Raw genomic sequence first — 17,924 nt, forward strand, 5'->3', positions numbered from 1 at the left:
TAATACAGAGGCTTCTTTCCAATTCTATAAACTTTAATTATCAGTACACACTTTGAGTATCAGACAAAAAGGTACAACACAGTTTTGACAAAAAAAAAAAAAAAAAAAAAAAAAAATCTATCTGGCCCATTGTATAACTAAAGATGATAAGCTGATTTTTGCCAAGACTTATAGCTACTGATAGACTAATTTCAGTGTTTGTGAAGTCGTAAACACAGTGAAGTTTTTTTATTACTTTTTGTATTGAACATCTCAGATCAATAGCTTTCAAATACATTCCTCTCCAAGTTCATCAAATCATTGCTTGCCATGTTTTTTTTTTCCTTATCTAATGCTGAACATGTGTAAGACAAAGCAGGTGACTGGCACATGAAAGCCAGGGCAGATCTTTTTCAAGAAAGCTGGGGAGGGGTGGGGTGGGATAAGATATTTCAAGTAGCTTATTAACATACAAAATAAGTATATTATATTTAATCACTTCTCAGCTTTCACGACTTAAAAACCTTAAGTTGTTAACAGTGATGCACTGCAGAATTTTGCATGCAGTGTGTTTCAGTTTACAAACTGCAATCCCAAACAGACATGGAAAAATGATGGGAACATCCCATCTCCTGAGCATTGGGCCTACCTTTTACTGTTCCACAAATACTAGTTCCTCTTCACATTGGCCTTCCCTGACAGGCACTGAAGGAGCAGTTCACGTGTGCGCTCCCCAGTCCCCTCACGTCAGTGGTGCATGGAGCTGCTGAGGCAGCTGCTGGAGCCCCCACTCCATGGGGGGAAAGAAGGACCGCTAAGGGATAAACAACAGCCCCGGGGGTAGGGCAAGGAGTGCTAATAAGCTCACTGGAGGATGGTTGCCCTGATGAGCGCTGGAAAGCAGGAAAACATGGGAGACCTGCTAAGCACCAAGCTTGCTTTACCTTCAATCGACGCTGACAGTCCCCCTAAATGAGGCCGCGGGGAGGCTCGGCTGAAGCCAGCCAGCCTCTCTCACGGCTGTATGAGGCACTAGACATGTTCGAGGGAACGGAGAGCCAAGGCCTGGGCAACAAGGGCAGCGGAGGGGCCATCTCGGGCCTTCAACACCTGCCGGAGGGGGAGGTCCCTGTAATGGCGCCCGCCCTCGCCTCGCGCAGCTCCCGCGCCGCGGCGGCAGGGGGCGCCGTCTGCCCGGCCGGTGGGGACTACAGCTCCCGGCATGCAACGCGGCACAAGGGCGCATGCGCCCGCCGCCGGCCTGGCACCCCCGCCCGCCGTGGGGGGTGGGATCCCCATCCGGCGGGGCCGACGGGAGGGACCCCCTCAGCGCCGCCCCTCCTCTGCCGGCGGCCCGAGCCTGGCGCTGCTCCCGCCGCTCGGCCGTGCTGTTTAGGGTCGCCCTAGCCGTAACTTTTCGCTCCTCTTTGGTACCCGGCTGCCACGACCGGAAGCGCCCGTTGCCATAGCAACCGCCTCCCCGGTAAACATCCCGGGTGCCCCCGGAAGCGGTCGGCGCTGGCCTGGCCTCCCATGTGGGGGTTGTCCTTATCGCTCCTGGACGCGGCCGCAGCCGCTGCGGCCCACGTGGCCTCGCCGTTAAACGCTAACAGGTTATCCATTAAAACATAACGAGCGGCCATGCCGGTTAAACCCCTCCGCGGAAACGATTGGCCAAGCGCCCCTCCGCCCGGCCAATCGGCGCCGGCCACGCTCCGACCGCAGGAAACCGCACATGGAAAGCCACGATTGGCGGCGATAGCTGCAGGCCCCTCCCTTCCAGCCTTCCCATTGGCTGTATATTTGGCGTGGTACGCTCCCATTGGCCAGTCGCGGAGCGGCTCCCCCCACCCCTCGGCGCCCCGGGTTGATAAGGCGGAGGGGGAGGGCCGCGGCCGCTCCAGCGGGCTCAGCGGCGGCGCGGGGTGGGGGCAGCGGCCGGTCGGCGGCAGCAGGCTCGGGAGCGCGGGGCAGGGGCGCCTGGGGCCGTTCTTCTACTGCGACCGCAGCCCACCTCGCCATGAAGCCGGTGTGGGGGCTCGCTCTGGCGTGCACGCTGCTGCTGGCCGGTGAGTGCCCGCGGGCTTCTAGAAGCTTCTGGCAGGTGGGGGCGGGGGTCGGGGTCTCGGCCAACAGCCACCCCCCCGCCTTTCCTCCCCGTTTAGTTGGGGTAAGGGGGACCGGCGCCGACGAGAAGCGAGGTCGGGCCCTTGGCGCCTGCGGGGTGGGGGGGACCCTTCACTCTTTCCCCCGTCCCTGCTTGTCTCCGTGCGGGCGTACCGAGGGGAGGGTGAGAGCGGCGCCCGGCCTCCTACCTTGCTCCCCCCGGGCTGCCGCCGCCGCTCTCCAGGGAGCGGGGCGGCGGGGGAGGGGACGGCGCCTTTAACGCGGCTCATGCGCCGTCACGGGCGGGGGCGGAGGGTGGGCGGGGGGGTCCGTCCCCTTCCCCCATCTCCGGTGTCTCCCGTTGGGCTGAAGTTTCCTCGGGGAGGGGGGGTGGAGGGAGGGAGCTGAGCCTAAAGCCGTGGGGAGGGGTAAGCGGAGAACTTCGGCAATGTCTAGCGGGGTTCAGGCTGAGATCGTTGGATTCCTTGTTTTCCCAGTATCCGTTAGAGCTGATGAGGTGGATGTGGACGGGACCGTGGAAGATGACTTGGGTAAAAGCAGAGAAGGGTCTCGAACAGATGATGAAGTCGTTCAGAGGTTAGTACCTGGGGTTCTGGGTAAGTTACTTCTGAAACATTAAGGCTTTCTCTTGCTTTTGAAGGGTCAGTTAGAGCATCAATAATGCCTAAAGCCTGAGACACGGTGGGAAACACTATTCAAAAGGGAGATGTAGTCAGTTGGGAGAAATAAAATCCTTCTGAAAAAGACTGTTTCTTTCTAAATAGAAGTGAACCTGATTACTTGGATTCAGAAATGTTCAACTTTTTTATTCAATGTCAATAGTTGTATAAACCCCAATAAGTTAATAAGGACTTACTCTTGTATATAACTGCATGTGGTAGATGGTGTCAGTTGAGTGCCTACTGATGAAATACCTCTATGCCTATGAACCACCTCACCTCATGTAAGGTATACCACGTGCTGAGGGTTACAGTGGTTTTAACATACCTGCATTCTTCCCTGAATTTCTTTTTAGGAAAAAAGCCTTAACTTGCAAGCATGGATTTTCACTCATGTTTTAGGTTAAGGTTATGCAGTTGAGGATAGCTACTCTTGCACATACCTCATTTGATCATGTAACTTTGGGTTGTGTCAGTGATTAAGGATCTTATTATTGTTCTAACTAGACTATTATTGCTGTTGCTAGACAATAAAATTAGCAATACTGTATGAGGACAAGACTACTTGACAAGTTTTCGTTGTCCTAACAGGGAGGAAGAAGCTATCCAGCTAGATGGCCTAAATGCATCCCAGATCAAAGAAATCAGAGAAAAATCTGAGAAGTTCGCATTTCAAGCGGAAGTGAACAGAATGATGAAACTTATTATCAATTCTTTATATAAAAATAAAGAGGTTAGTGCCATTATCAGTAGAACATGTTAGAATTGTTTGTTTGTGTTCTGGAATTCCTTACTACTGGTTTCTATTTCAGATTTTCCTGAGGGAACTTATTTCAAATGCTTCGGATGCTTTAGATAAGATACGGTTAATATCCTTAACTGATGAAAATGCTCTTGCTGGTAATGAGGAACTTACGGTCAAAATCAAGGTAAGAAGCATTAGGTACAGTCTCAGTCTCTTATGGAGGAGGGGTGGGAGGAACGTAAAAAGAAGGTAGTGCATCATTAAATCCAAATTTTTGGCTTAGTACTGATGCAAATACAAATAAGGACCACATCAGGACCCTTGTAATTAGCTTTATCAAAGACTACTGTTCTTTTCATGGTGAAAATATATTTCTGATTTTATAAAGCGTAACTGAAGTATTGAAATACTTTGAAGGTAAGTCTTCCTCACTTCTGTAGTTACTGCAAATTTGATTTATTGTAGCCAGGCATGTTTAAATTTTTAAAGCTGCTACTCTACTTGCCACTTCTCTGTGGCAGTGTATTATGTATTAAGATTCAAAGTGAAGTCAAGCTGTATCTTTCTTTTTTTCCAGTGCGATAAAGAGAAGAACATGCTTCATGTTACAGATACGGGTATTGGCATGACAAAAGAGGAGTTAGTCAAAAACCTGGGTACCATTGCAAAGTCTGGTACAAGTGAATTCTTAAACAAGATGACTGAAATGCAGGATGATAGCCAGTCAACATCTGAATTAATCGGCCAGTTTGGCGTTGGCTTTTATTCTGCTTTCTTAGTAGCAGACAGAGTTATTGTCACATCAAAACACAACAATGATACTCAACATATTTGGGAGTCAGATTCAAATGAATTCTCTGTGGTTGATGACCCAAGAGGAAACACTTTAGGACGTGGCACAACCATAACGTAAGTATTGCGTTTCTTTGGGTTTAAAAGAAAAAAGTTTTATGTGGGTACACTTTCCTCATTGGAATATGTGGATGCTTTTAGCATTGTGTCCTTGTAATACAGCTTTTTTCAGTTTAATAGAAACATGCAAACTATTAACTGCATTCAAAATAAATGTGTAGTGATAATGTAGCTCACTTCACATTCCATTAGATGAACTAAGAAAACCGTGAGCATCTTGACAACTGTTGGCAAGTAATTCCAGACAGTTCAGCTGCCTGCAAACTCATTCAGTTCCTCAACACAGTTGTTGCCTGTCAAAACCTATATAGGGGCTGTAGAGCTTCCTCTGGCTGCTGTTTATATATCAGTGAGACTGGTCTGATACAAATCTTGAACTAGAGGTAGTTTGGCAGTCCTGTTTTTATCACTTTTATGAGCAGATAAATAAATGTATTTGATCTGGGTTTAGAGGACTTCTTCCTGAAGAAGGCACTTAGTATGAAAAGGTTCATCTCAGTGCTCTAGTTCCAAGTAAAGCCAGTGAGAGTGCATTAAGGTCTTGATCAGCATTGATATGATTTGAGGTTTTTGTTTAGACTTCTGGATATTGTGTTCTGCCCCAATTGTTGAAAACAATTGTGTTTCTTCTCATTGGAACAGTTTAGTAGGGATTGTATTTTTTGAGATATTTGCAGCTGAACTAATAAAAGCTCACTTGCATAAATTTGAATTGCTATAGCTGCATCAGTAGGAAAATACATCTCCTCCTGTAAAACTAGTTTAAAATATTTGTCAAGCGCTTTGGTTGAAGTTGCTTTTTTTTTCTTCAGCCTTGTCTTGAAGGAGGAAGCATCTGATTATCTTGAGCTGGATACTGTTAAAAATCTAGTAAAGAAATACTCACAGTTCATAAACTTCCCCATATATGTGTGGAGCAGCAAGGTAAGTATATTTAACTGAGCGTTGCACAGTATGAGCTTTCATTGTGAAAACTGCCTGGCCACATCTTTCAGGAAGGATGAGGGCATACTATAGAACTTCTACTTGTCTAATTTCTAAAATCCTTCCATTCCTGACTCTTCTGGCTAGTATTTTACTAGTTACTTGCTTTCCAAAAGTTAGTGTGTTGCTAAAATCACAAACTTCAGAGGAACTTGTTTTATTCTGATTCAAAGAACTTTACCAAAAGAGCAAGACTGCACTATTACTAAGAAAGATCTTTCTTCCACTGGCTTTAGTAGCTGGAAGCTTTGGTAAGCCCTCAAGCAGGGCCGTGGTTAGGTGTCCTTCTGAAAATAGGGCAGCGTCTTAACTTTTAGGCCTGTTCTTCTGATGTTTTTTTTGGTGTAGCACTAATTTTAAATCACCCAAGTCTCTGATTAGCATTATGTGTAAAGCTATGGAAAAACTTAAATTTGAGTACAGTGATGTCCTAGTGTATTGAAAGAATGATAGAATCATAGAATCGTCAAGGTTGGAAAGGACGCTTAAGATCGAGTCCAACCGTTAACCCAACACTGCCCAGTCCATCTATACCATGTCCTCGAGCACCACATCTACCCATTCTTTAAATACCTCCAGGGATGGAGACTCAACCACTTCCCTGGGTAGCGTGTTCCAATGCTTGAAAGCATGTATTCATGAAAAATACAACTAAACAACCATAGCTACCCATAGAGAAATGCTGGTGATAGTTAAACTAGTGTTCTGAGAGATTAAGCTGTTCGAGAGAATACTAGAAGATACCTGGTAGGAAGCCAAGCAGTCCAAGTCCCCACTTTAAATTGTCTCTTTAGACAGAGACTGTTGAAGAACCCATTGAAGAGGAGGAAGCAAAGGAGAAAGAAGAAACAGATGATGATGAAGCTGCAGTTGAAGAAGAGGAGGAAGAAAAGAAACCAAAAACTAAGAAGGTAAGCTTTGTCAGACTTGGGGTTTTGTAACTCATGTCAGATAATTCAGAAATTCAGTAGGTAGTCTTCCAGAGGTGCACTTCAGTAGTGTGTGTGTGCTTTCAAGCAGCAATCCTGTTTAGGTGCAGTTAGACATCCTGTCAGGAGAGAAGATCGTAAACAAAACGGAATTGGTTGAAATCTGGCAAATGACTGACAACAGCCTTGTGAGGCAGTGGTCCCAGGACTAACAAATACTTGAGTGAACTGCTTGAAATGGTAGTGGACGGCAGTAATCTGATGTTGTTGAGTAGTTTAAATTGAGTATGCTCTGCTGGAAGGCTTTTTTCAGAATGGCAATAGAACAGAAATACTGATACTCAGTGAATGTGTTAAATGTACATAGGACAGACTGTAGTATAGACTTAAGTTTTGTTCCCATGTGTTACACCGATTTGTGTACTTGAATGAGAATATCCAGGCTATTGCATAATTTATTGTGTAAATTAGAAAGAGCATGTAGTTTTTGACATGCTATTTTATGACTTAGCCTCAGTGGAGTGTCGTTAACTGACTTAACCTGAAGGAAAGAATGAGTCTTTATTGTACTGTGGTGTTTACATACCTAGGTTGAAAAGACTGTCTGGGACTGGGAGCTCATGAATGACATAAAACCAATCTGGCAGAGACCATCTAAAGAAGTTGAAGAAGATGAATACAAAGCTTTTTACAAAACCTTTTCCAAGGTAAGCTCTGAGCCTCAAGATTGTTCCAAAGCAAGAGGCTTACTAGAGTATCTCTTACTGTGTTAAAAAAAAAAATCCTGAGTGTTCATAAGATGGGCTATTTCTGAAGAATTAATTAATTGTTGTCAGTAGATAAGCTGAATTGCAGAGAGCCCAGGAGGTGTAGCATCTCAGTCAGGGGTTGATCTTTTTTCCAGAGAGAAGGTACTGCCACGCAAGTGTTGAGTGGCCAAGGTTTGAGAAGTGTTCCAGCTCATATGGAGCTTACTGATGTGTTTAAATGTTGACAGGGAAATTTATATTTAGTCTGAGAGTGGTGATGCTTGTGTTGTATATGGTGGAAGAAAGAGGAAGATAGGGCTTTTGAGAAACAACATTGTCTTTATGTGCAAATACAGCATAATGTGTTACTTGGGAGTCTCTTAACTGTGCTGTGATGATACTGTGTTGGTTACTGTGCTATTGATAACTTTTTGGTGGTTGGCTTGTAAAAAACAAAAAAAACCACAGTAGGTCTCAAGGAAGGTTACTTCATGTGAGTAACTCTGCTGAATCTGGAACTTTTGTCTCCATATTCTAGCAGCTTCTAGAATCTTCCAGATTCTAACAAAGTATGGTTAGATAGTTTAATTTTAAAATAATTGCACTTATTTGGCAAACTCGTGTTATTACTGGAAATGTATTAACTCACTGATATTTTCCCCATGTCAATTAAAAGAATTTTCTCTTCTCAGGAGCACGATGACCCAATGGCTTACATCCACTTCACTGCTGAAGGGGAAGTAACTTTCAAATCTATCTTATTTGTTCCTAATTCTGCTCCACGTGGCCTGTTCGATGAATATGGATCCAAAAAAAGTGATTTCATTAAGGTAAGACAAGCAAGCGTGTGGGTATGGTTTCATGTCTAAAAGAAAAAAAGCCAAATGTAACCTGGCTGCTGTTTTCTCTCGTAATTCAGTTGTATGTTCGAAGAGTGTTCATCACTGATGACTTCCATGACATGATGCCCAAATATCTTAACTTCGTTAAGGGTGTTGTAAGTATTATAAGTTACACTTGCATTTGACTTTTTTTTAATCTTCAGATACTGTTAGTTATACTTAAGAAGTTTCTTCCTCAATTAGGTGGATTCTGATGATCTTCCTTTGAATGTATCTCGTGAAACACTTCAGCAGCATAAATTGTTAAAGGTAAGCTAATTGATCTTAAATTCCTTCACTGTAAACACATGATAGTAGCAAGATTTAGAAGAATAATAGCTTGATTAATTTTACTTTATATAAGGAGTGTGAAATTAAAGTGTAGGAAATGCATGCATTGTTCTTTTCAGATTACCTCTGTTCACTTCAGATCAGGGACACTAAGTGTCTTGAATCCATCCTTTGCAGTGGGGTTGAATTGAGGGTTCTTCCCAGTGCTTGTTGTTACAACTTGGTATTGCTGCTTTTTTAGGTGATCAGAAAGAAACTTGTTCGCAAAACTCTTGATATGATCAAGAAAATTGCAGAAGAAAAATACAATGACACATTCTGGAAAGAGTTTGGTACTAATGTAAAGCTTGGAGTTATTGAGGATCACTCCAATCGCACACGACTGGCTAAACTTCTTCGCTTCCAGTCTTCTCATCATGAAAGTAACCTTACAAGCCTTGACCAGTATGTGGAAAGAATGAAAGAGAAGCAAGACAAAATCTATTTCATGGCAGGTGCCAGCAGAAAGGAGGTATGTGAGCCTGGAAAAAAGAGGGAAGGGGGGAAAAAAGTGTTACAGCTCCTAGTTATAGTACCATAAACATTGTGAACTGTGTATTTGTTGTAAATGTGGAGGCTCCATGCTTACGTTACTACTGTAGTTCAGTTCTCCTTGTACCAATGCTTGTCAAATAGTTGTACAGGTTTCAGTAGCTGCTGGTACCAATGCAATTAAACTGGTGTCTGATCTGTTTTGTCATCTTAGGCCGAATCCTCACCATTTGTTGAACGCCTTCTGAAAAAGGGCTATGAAGTGATCTATCTGACTGAACCTGTAGATGAATACTGTATTCAGGCCCTGCCAGAGTTTGATGGCAAGAGGTTTCAGAATGTAGCGAAAGAAGGAGTTAAGTTTGAAGAAAGTGAAAAGTCTAAGGAGAGTCGGGAAGCCTTGGAAAAGGAATTTGAACCACTTTTAAATTGGATGAAAGACAAAGCTCTGAAAGACAAGGTAAAATGTTATGCTATATGTAATGCTTATTTGTAAATGCTGTTGTACTTCCTACAACACGCCTTGCAGATCTTTGAGCATACACTTGATAGTAGCTTCTCTGTCTTTCTATGGATAAATAAACATGATGTTCAGTAGCTTTATTTCAGGAAGATAATGAGTTAGAATGTCATCTTAGAGCCTTCAGGAGATATTGAAGTGAGAGGAAATTTCAGAGTTACTTACTGTATTCCCTGTGTAAGCTATTTGCTCTGTGAACTAACATTAAGGCTTTTTTTTTTTTTCCACAGATTGAAAAAGCTGTGCTATCTCAACGTTTAACCCAGTCTCCATGTGCTCTTGTGGCTAGTCAGTATGGATGGTCTGGTAACATGGAAAGAATCATGAAGGCTCAAGCTTACCAAACTGGGAAGGATATATCTACAAAGTAAGCTTTCAGTTATGTAGCAGCAGACATGAAATGTAATTGATGGCCTCCCTTGCTTGATGCAGGCACACAAAGCTTCCATCTGGTTCAGATGATCCTTCGTATAACCAAGTTGCAGTCTCCATCATAGGCTTGCATTGTTATTTCAAAGCCCAGTATGTAAAACTGCCTGGTGAGCAAGACTCATCAGTGGCATTTGCTATCTGTCATTTGGTGACAAGAGAAGATGAACTGTCTTAGTAACTTGAATGCTTTTTAGAGTTAAGCTGGTAGTAAAGTGGGATTGGGGGAGGAATACAGTTGTTACTGTGGCTGTAGTCATTATTCATGGGTTTAAAGATGTAGCTGGGTCCTGTACTTCAGAACTTACTAATGTGACTTCTATTCTTTTCAGTTACTATGCCAGCCAAAAGAAGACGTTTGAAATTAACCCCAGGCATCCACTGATCAAGGACATGCTGAGGCGAGTCAAGGTAAACAAGTAACAGTAGTGAAATACTGACTCCTTGGCTGCATACAACCTAGTTAACAGTTCTGCTTGGGTTTTTTTAATGCTCTTCCACATTAGGAAAACGAAGATGACAAAACCGTTTCAGATCTTGCAGTGGTATTGTTTGAAACTGCAACTTTGAGATCGGGATATATGTTACCAGACACTAAGGAATATGGAGACAGAATAGAAAGGATGCTTCGTTTAAGTTTAAACATTGACCTGGATGCTAAGGTTAGTTTGCCTTCAACTTGGGGCTGATAATTGACTTACTGCTGCTACATCTTAAAAAGCAGATACTTCAGACTTGCATAAAATGAAATGTATCCAGCTTCCTAGACTTAAGTGGGCCACCAGGAGCCCAATTCAAGTACCTGGGTGGGAAACTGATGAGTCTGTATGTCATGCTCATGTCCTCCCTTCCACTCCTCTTTCCCGTTGCTTGGGATTCTGCTCTTTTATAATGCTTCTCAAGTATTGTCCTGTCCGTAACTAAGTGGTGGTTCTATGGGAGTAAATGAGGGGCCAAAGGCACATGTGCCCATCTCATTAATGGAGAAATTCTTAAGTGGGTATAAGTAATAGGGGTTCTCATAATGCTGTGCAAGAACTTATGCTGGGTATCTTGCCAGAGGTCAGTGCTAAACAGAACTTGCTTTCTCCTTCAGGTAGTTTGGGGCAAATGTTAGGACTGGTAGTGAGTACTTCCATAGCCTGTATTTACGTAGTCCACAATTAGTAAACATCCTAAGCAAGGAAAGCAAATCGCTTCTGACCTTCCTACAGGTGGAGGAGGAACCTGAAGAGCCTGAAGATGCAGCTGAGGAGGCAGAGCAAGATGAAGAGGAGGTGGATGCTGATGCTGAAGACAGTGAAACACAGAAGGTAAGGTCTCAAGTTTGACTCTCTTCTTACTAGTATTTATGTGCAGTTTTGTCTGTGGTGCTTCCTGGCCAACAAACCTGTGCACTTGTACTTTTGTGACGGTAGTTTTCAGTGTGAGGTTTTTCAAGCTTTTCTTGGAGGGGAAAAAAACTGCAGCATAAGTGACGTTTCATTCCTTATAAAACTATATTGTAAGAAGAAAACACTTAGATATGTTCAAAGTTGGAGATAAATTAAGCTTAAGAGATTGTAACAGAGTGCCCTATGGCAAGAAAACAGCAGTAAATCCTCTATGGTTGACTTAATGTTATCTGTTGGATTTCCACAGCCTGTGGGCAATAACATGAACAAATGGGCAGGAGTATGGTTTCAAATGCTTACAGTGCGGACTTACAACAACACTACCTCTAAACAGTTCAACTGTTGTGTGAAGCCAGCCTTCACTTAGCTAATGTCTGCAGTTTTAATGATGTCTTGATGGATATGCTGAACTCTTCCAATACCACGGTTCCCTGATAACACTAACTTTTAAAGTTATCATGAGGTCCCAACTGGACCTGCTGTCTCGGGTTGCTTCGGAGGAGTCCTGCAAGATGACGTCTTGTGACTAGCACAAATACATAGCTTTTAGAGATGCACTTGCCTACTGTTAAATGTCAGATTACCTAAGAATATATTCAGGGAACAATGCTTATTGTACTACAGCTATTTAATTTTGATGCCATTATTGTATTTACACAGCAATATAACCTGCAATGACAGTAATATATTATAAAGGAGCGAAGTTACGTTCTACTTGTTGGATTAGCACACTTGCAGATTAAGGTTTCTGACTACTGACTGGAAAGTGATGTGCTTCCCAGCTCTGCAGTCAAGTAGAGTAGGGCTATTAACAGCACTAATACTATGCCTGAAAGATAGCTTAGAAGGTATTAAAGATGAAATGGTACACTAGATTTACTGCTAACATTTGAGCAGACTGGAACTTTTTTTTTTTTACTCTTAAACAGAAGTTTGACTTTAATACCCCCTTAAAAAGTTGTATTATTTCTGTTAGTGCTTTGGAAAGCATCAACAGTACTTTGGTTCAGTTCTCCTGGGACAGCTCTTGTGATCTTTTCTACTTTCAAAAAGCAAGATTCTGATTCTCTCTTTATCTCCACAGGAATCCACAGATGTGAAAGATGAACTGTAAGCTGCACTCAACTACCGTCCTGCATTGGGGGGTTAAGAGGGAATGTGAATTAGACTGTTCTGTTTTTTTCCACTGTAAAATGTTGAGGGATGGTAGGGGGTTTAAGGGTAAAGGAGAATTTTTTTTTTAAGTTCACTTTTCTAAAAACATTCCTCATGAATGTAAATTTGTATTATTTAACTGACTTGGTGTAAAATCTTGTCATGTACAAAATAAAATGTTCCCAAACACCACTAACTCTAAATTTTACATAGTAAGCTCATTGTATGGGCTAGCACAAGGAAACAAAGGGAGTGTCTTGAGTGTTCAGGTCCTTTGTACAAGAGGCAGTTTCCAGTCCTTGTGCCTTTCCACACTGGTACAGCCACACTTAGCTGTGTACTGTATGCCTGTGCTTGGGTTTTGTGTTATGTATCTACTGACATCTTAAGAAAGATGAGATGGAGTATTTAAAAATAGCATTGGAACTGAAGTCCTTCCAGCTTGCACTGGACTGTATGTGACTCGACTCCACTGTCTAGAGTAGGCAGTGGTAGCTGTTACAGCTGAGATGGGGGGGTGTGGAAAATTCCTTTCACTAAAGTTGTGAACAACAACAACCAGAAGTGGCTTACTGCCTGTGAGCTTATACCAGCCTCCGTGGTATTTGGCACCCCTGCCTTTAACTTGCATACTACAGCAGTCCTGCTTTCTACAGCTTTTTAAAGGTGGAAGCTCTTGTGTGTTACAGTTACTCCTTAGTGCTGTTGTTACTAAACTTGTTCACTCTTCTGTCTCTTTAGTATGGTAAAGCACTGTAAACTCAAGCTACATCTGTTGACCCCAAATTGTGATGTAGACAGGTTGAACTGGAGGCACTACTTTCTCTTCTATTCATTATATTAGCTTTATGTGGTGGTTGGATGAAGCACTACATTTTCTCACTAGTGCCTCTACTTTGAAATACCTTCATGGGGTTGGCAGAAAGTGTTCACACTGAAGGGATTTTTTGCTTTCCTCTGTGGAAGAAGTACATAGGAGTAGTACTTCCATACAGTGACTCTGCTTAAGAATCACTCTTCTGTTTTGTTAACAGAATTTTTGTGAAGTTTGAGGTTTTGCAATCTGAAGCAAAATAAACTTTCTATTTAGGCTGGGGCACTAAACACTGACCTGAAGAACTTGCCTTCTGTTTACTTTTACTAGGCTTCTGTGCTGCCCAAATACAGTTTCCATGCAATAAATAAAGTGCCATGTATCGGCGTGGTTATTGAGTTAGGGGTTTATACAGAGATGTTGGCTTTATTGCAGTATGCTGCTTGAGACTTGAAGGAATGGGAGCTTAGCTTTGGGTTTTTGAGGGAGTTTGGGGTGGTCATGGTTTTTGCTCACTGTAGTAGTATCATCTGAGATGCACTGTATGAGCCTTTTGTTATTGGAACATGCTGAGTGGTCTGACCCTGCAGCGTAGTTCAGCAGCGAGCAATAACAGCCTTAACAGCAGTCCTTCATTAGCAGTTACCAAATCGGGCAGATGCACCATTTCTTCTTAAGGCATGGTCCTCTTGCTATGGCAGTGCAACTTTTGTCTTCTGTGCTCTGTAGCAATCAACTGCTGCTGAGGTTTTGATTTAATACTTCCTAAAATATCACTTCTAGAGATACACTTCTGAGTGTTTCATCAATACGCACCCCTCTATATCTCTGTTTGACCAGCCTGAGTAGCAAACGTGGCTCAGGCTTACTGTATGGTTGGTTAAGAGTGCTTCTGCAGCTAACAAACCGGAGTACTGCAGGCATAGGGATGCTTGCTACAGTATTCTTAATCTGTTAATTACTTGTGGACTTAAACAACCTTTGCTCTGTTACACAGATGAAGTTCTTAATACCTTGATTGGTTTTAGGATGACATATCTGATTCAATTTCAGAAACAAGAAAGAGCAGACTTCAGAGTCATGCTTTGTGCTGCTTCATCTTCCTCAGCTGAGGATATCATGTGCAACACAGCTGTGGTCCAGCTGCTTTCTCTACCCTGGAGTGGCAACTATTCGCTATTAATAAGCACAAAATGCAGTTGTAGGCTTGCATTACTTTTTTTTCGGTCAGCTCTGAACTAAAATGGTGTCAATGCTGGAAGAAGTGTCTCGCAGTCATACTGAGGCTGTTTCTTTCAGTCCCGCTGCTTCTGGGGGTGTCGCCTCCGCTGTTAGAAACCTGGTGTGCTGTCAGCTTTGCTGTTCCTAGGGGGGCACTCATTGGAACGGTTCCCTCAGTGCTAGAAAGGGCTGGGGTACAATGGATGCTCCCTGTTGCTCAGTTTCCATTAGTAGCGGGATACATTTAGAAATTCAGTCCAAATTAGAACGTTACTTCCCTCTGCAGCCTTTAGATCTGAAAAGCCTTTAAAAAATAGGGAGAAATACATCTTTCATCTCAGAAGTCAACAACATAATGACAGAGGTGATACTCCGACAAAGCATGAGTAACGGGGCAAGGGTTGGTGAACCCTGGCTCTTTAAAGGGATACCTGAGAAACTGCTATTCCTGCCCTAGCCAGAACAGGAACGAAATACTGCTGATCTGCCCCGTCTTGTCTCTTCAATAAACTTTATCCTGCACTGAGGTGGAAGGTTGTCAATCTCAGCTTTGTTTAGGTACAGGGAACGAAAAAGTAGTTTCACCAGAACTGGACCTAGTAAGATGTTGTCATTGGTTGATTTCATTTGGGCTTAACCTCTGAGGTTTACTTGAGGCCTTCTATGGACGACTGCTGAGACAGAGAGCCTGTCACCCCTAACACCAAGCACAGGCTGCAGCCTGAGCATCCACACGGGCGCGTAAGAGCAGGAGCGCGTCTCATCCCGCCTCAGCTGCTCTTCGGGATCAGCCAGTAACTGCAAAACCGTGCGAGAGCAGAGGCACGTGCACGTGCAGAGGAACTATAAACCTTTCTTCTGGGGAAAACCACTCCACTCTATGCGAACATAAATAACAGCTTCACAGCTGGAACAGATGTAAAAGTAGCACTTCCAGTGATTGTTTCTGGATGCCTCTGCTACTTTGTACTTTGCCAGTAGGAATTAGGGAGCTTTTTTGATTCCTTAATGGATAATCTGTCAGCTTGTGGTTTTCTCTCCCAAGTTAAGCCTGAGTGAGAACGGAGGATGAAGCCTGTGCCCTGTCTGGGTACCTTTCTCAAGGTAAAGCAATCCCCAACCTTCACGAGCCCTACTGCATATCATCCAGAAACGCGTTGTCGTACCATCTTTGCAGGATGTTGACTTTGTGTATCTTCGCGAGTTCCTGGTGCGAGAGTTTTGTGGTGATCCTATTTCAGGACTGAAAGGTAAACCTGGCCTTGTTATTTCAGAGTTTTGTATATTCAGAGCTATCAAAATCAGCCGTAAATAGAAGATGCCCAAATGGAGTACACACGTACATGATTTCAGTGTAATCTGTGTGCATTTGCCCCATTTTAACAATCAAGTTGTAAGATCTTCCCCAGCCTTACAGTGGACCAAAGTAGATTTCCTGTCAGTAATACAGACAGAAAGCCAATGTAACTGCTGTTACAGCAGCCAGCCAGCGTTAGCAGGAGTCCAGTGCAAGAAGCGCTGCAATAAGGAATCTTTCTTATTTGTATGTGCCATCGCTTACTGTATCACGTTCTGGGTTACGGCCAGTAATACCGAGTTAAAAATTTAAAACGTTCTACTACAGATGAACAGGTAAGCTTATTGAGGCTAATGAGTGGCCATAAAAGCTTGACTTTTCAATACGGTAAACATCCTGTACTTGTTAATCAGCTTAAAAGTTTCAAATTCTGTCAGACTTGCCAATGTGAGCTTACATCTTTTATTCTGAAGGATATTTACACTGCAGTCAAGACTAAGAAATCATCAGCATTTTGGCACACAACCGATTGGACTTTAAACAACCGTATTCATGGTACATTTATTTTTAATGCTGCCTGTAACTCTGCTTAAAGGAAACAAAAGTATTAAGAGAGTACAGTATTTCACATGTGGATTTCTGCAGTTGAGACAGTTGAACGAATATTTTATCAGTTCTACTTTTCACAAGGTACGTAAATTCTGGTCACTGTTGTGAAGTTTGAACTTTGCTTGATCTTGCTTTTAGACCCAACAGTTCTGTTTTCAGTTCTCCAGGCTTAGGAGGTATTTCAGGTATACTCTGTTAAAAATGGAGAAAGACGTCAGTGTTATGGCAGAAGAAAAACTAAACTCACGAAACAGTAAATTAGCATACTCTGTAAGAGACAGCATTATAGCTAAATTGTGATTATATCGCCCTCTTTTTTGAGCAGAGTATAATTCTTTCTTACATGCAAAACATCTTAAAAATTAACCTATTACTTTTTGTAATTTGAATTTTATTTTCAAGTTGCAAAATAGGATTTGAAAAGAAGGAGAAAAAAGGAAGAATGGACAGTTTGTTTTAAAGGAACAAAGCTGCTTTTTCCCATTTAAGTAAGCGTGGTTGAGATGTCTAGTACAGTTGAAGTTTCCACACATATTCTTTCTCCTGGTGACAGAAGAAAAAGTTTCACTGCTTCTACCTTTCTGGTTTAGAAATTAAGCACTGAACTGGAGATGAAATTTAAAAAAGGAAAAGATACCAGATGACATTTCAAGAACCGTACCTCCTCAAAATTCATGCTAGTTTAAAGAGGTGGGGACCATTAGATCATTCTGAATACATATGCCTATTCGCCTGTGATGAAGGCTACAGCAGAGACTATTAAAATACGTAAATTCTTATGTATCTATCAACGATTTAAGCCTCATTGCTTAAATTTTGACATGACAGCTCAAGCACAGTGATTTTTTAACTTATTTCTGATTTGAAAATAGCCCATTTTTTTTTTAAAAAGCAAAAAGTATACGAGAGCAGGAGGATGAGGTAAGGCGTACAAGTTAGAAGGCCTCCAAGAGACCACATCAACCATTGCTATCCCTGGTGGATGGTCTCATTTGGAGCTTAGTAATCTGTGACTGCAATTTGGATAATGGCAGACCGAGAGTCAAGACTGTTTCTAACGTAAACTTTTGGTCATCTTCATTTCCACTACTGAGGAAAAAAAAAGTCTATTTCAATCCAATGTATCCACTTTTGCACGCTCTTTTCCAAAACCAGCTTCCCACAGCAGAGACCCCTTTTGAATCAGCCCGCGTAGCTGCTTTATTTTCGGTGCCACGCCGCCAGCCCGAAGGCTGTTTTCTAACCCCCCCCCCCCCCCCCTCCGGCGGACCCTCCGTCCCGCGGGCACGCTACCGGTCCCCGCCACGCAGCCGGCGGGCGGCCCCGTCCGAGCACTTACAAGGTCAGGCCGGTAGTACCTGTGCACGACCTCGGCGCCGGCGAACATGGCCAGCATGCTGGCCGCCAGCGTCTTCAGGTAGGTGGGCCAAGGCACGCCGGCGGGCATGGCCGCGGGCAGCGCCCGGGGACGCGGCGCCTCCTCACGGAGGGGCTCGCACAGGGAAGCCCGGCGGCGGGAGAACGGCCTGCGGGCCGCGGCCCCCGGCGACGCCCGCCCCCGGGGCTGCCGTTGGACGCACGTTACGCGCCGGACGTGCGTCATCCCCTCCGCCTGCATGGCGGCGGGGGTGCCGGGGGTGTGTGTGTGGGGGGGTGTTGTCGAGACCCTACTGCGGGTGACGCGGAATAAGTCGTGAC

At 43.5% G+C, this 17,924-nt stretch overlaps 2 protein-coding genes across 2 annotated transcripts; one reads left to right on the forward strand and one right to left on the reverse strand.

Annotated features, from left to right (window-relative positions):
* The first annotated feature begins 1,885 nt into the window (after positions 1-1,885).
* Positions 1,886-12,481, forward strand: HSP90B1 (heat shock protein 90 beta family member 1). The gene is made up of 18 exons (XM_082310876.1): positions 1,886-2,048; positions 2,583-2,682; positions 3,357-3,498; positions 3,578-3,694; positions 4,088-4,419; positions 5,235-5,346; positions 6,201-6,317; positions 6,926-7,042; positions 7,777-7,914; positions 8,004-8,081; positions 8,170-8,235; positions 8,498-8,767; positions 9,002-9,247; positions 9,538-9,674; positions 10,069-10,147; positions 10,243-10,398; positions 10,951-11,049; positions 12,215-12,481. Exons 1-18 carry the CDS (start codon positions 2,000-2,002, stop codon positions 12,242-12,244), a joined length of 2,385 nt encoding a protein of 794 aa, XP_082167002.1. The 5' UTR covers positions 1,886-1,999; the 3' UTR covers positions 12,245-12,481.
* Positions 12,482-16,065: 3,584 nt separating this feature from the next.
* UQCC6 (ubiquinol-cytochrome c reductase complex assembly factor 6) lies at positions 16,066-17,827 on the reverse strand. Its single transcript, XM_082311241.1, has 2 exons — positions 17,566-17,827; positions 16,066-16,418 (listed from the first exon to the last, which is right to left on the reverse strand). Exons 1-2 carry the CDS (start codon positions 17,671-17,673, stop codon positions 16,323-16,325), a joined length of 204 nt encoding a protein of 67 aa, XP_082167367.1. The 5' UTR covers positions 17,674-17,827; the 3' UTR covers positions 16,066-16,322.
* Positions 17,828-17,924: the final 97 nt, after the last annotated feature.

The sequence above is a fragment of the Platalea leucorodia genome (genome assembly GCF_965183815.1).
Source record: "Platalea leucorodia genome assembly, chromosome: 4".
Classification (NCBI taxonomy): Eukaryota; Metazoa; Chordata; class Aves; order Pelecaniformes; family Threskiornithidae; genus Platalea; species Platalea leucorodia.

Excerpts from the sequence above, each read along its gene's own strand:
- HSP90B1 (XM_082310876.1), top strand. The coding sequence starts at position 2,000 with ATGAAGCCGGTGTGGGGGCTCGCTCTGGCGTGCACGCTGCTGCTGGCC. Across the intron at positions 8,768-9,001 it reads CAGGTGCCAGCAGAAAGGAG|GCCGAATCCTCACCATTTGT; the intron begins GTATGTGAGCCT and ends TTGTCATCTTAG. Across the intron at positions 11,050-12,214 it reads AAGACAGTGAAACACAGAAG|GAATCCACAGATGTGAAAGA; the intron begins GTAAGGTCTCAA and ends TTATCTCCACAG.
- UQCC6 (XM_082311241.1), bottom strand. The coding sequence starts at position 17,673 with ATGCCCGCCGGCGTGCCTTGGCCCACCTACCTGAAGACGCTGGCGGCC. Across the intron at positions 16,419-17,565 it reads GGTACTACCGGCCTGACCTT|AGTATACCTGAAATACCTCC; the intron begins GTAAGTGCTCGG and ends CATTTTTAACAG.